This window comes from Chaetura pelagica, unplaced genomic scaffold, assembly GCF_000747805.2.
Source record: "Chaetura pelagica isolate M959 unplaced genomic scaffold, ChaPel_1.0 scaffold1222, whole genome shotgun sequence".
NCBI classification, from domain to species: domain Eukaryota; kingdom Metazoa; phylum Chordata; class Aves; order Apodiformes; family Apodidae; genus Chaetura; species Chaetura pelagica.
The window spans coordinates 393,393-393,612 of record NW_009952494.1 but is presented as its reverse complement, the minus strand read 5'-3'; the positions used below and the strand labels follow the sequence as shown (position 1 = coordinate 393,612).

At 65.5% G+C, this 220-nt stretch overlaps 1 protein-coding gene across 1 annotated transcript in view; it reads left to right on the top strand.

The window, feature by feature from the left end:
• The first annotated feature begins 124 nt into the window (after nt 1-124).
• Nucleotides 125-220, top strand: part of TAGLN (transgelin) — a 995-nt gene continuing 899 nt past the window's right edge. Inside the window, exon 1 of the mRNA XM_010008900.1 lies at nt 125-210. Coding sequence (XP_010007202.1) covers nt 125-210 — 86 coding nt within the window. The remainder of the gene's footprint in view (nt 211-220) is intronic.

Sequence of the window (220 nt, the reverse complement as noted above, 5' to 3'; positions counted from 1 at the left end):
GTGGGATGCACCTGGGCGATGCCTCGGGGCGCTGGGGTGTCTGCAGGGTCCCTAGGGCAGGGGACAGTGTCTCCACAGCCTGACAGTCCCCACCCCACCACCAGGTCTCCCACCCACCGCAGACATGGCGAACAAGGGCCCAGCCTATGGCATGAGCAGGGATGTCCAGTCCAAGATCGAGAAGAAGTACGACGACGAGCTGGAGGACCGGCTGGCGGAG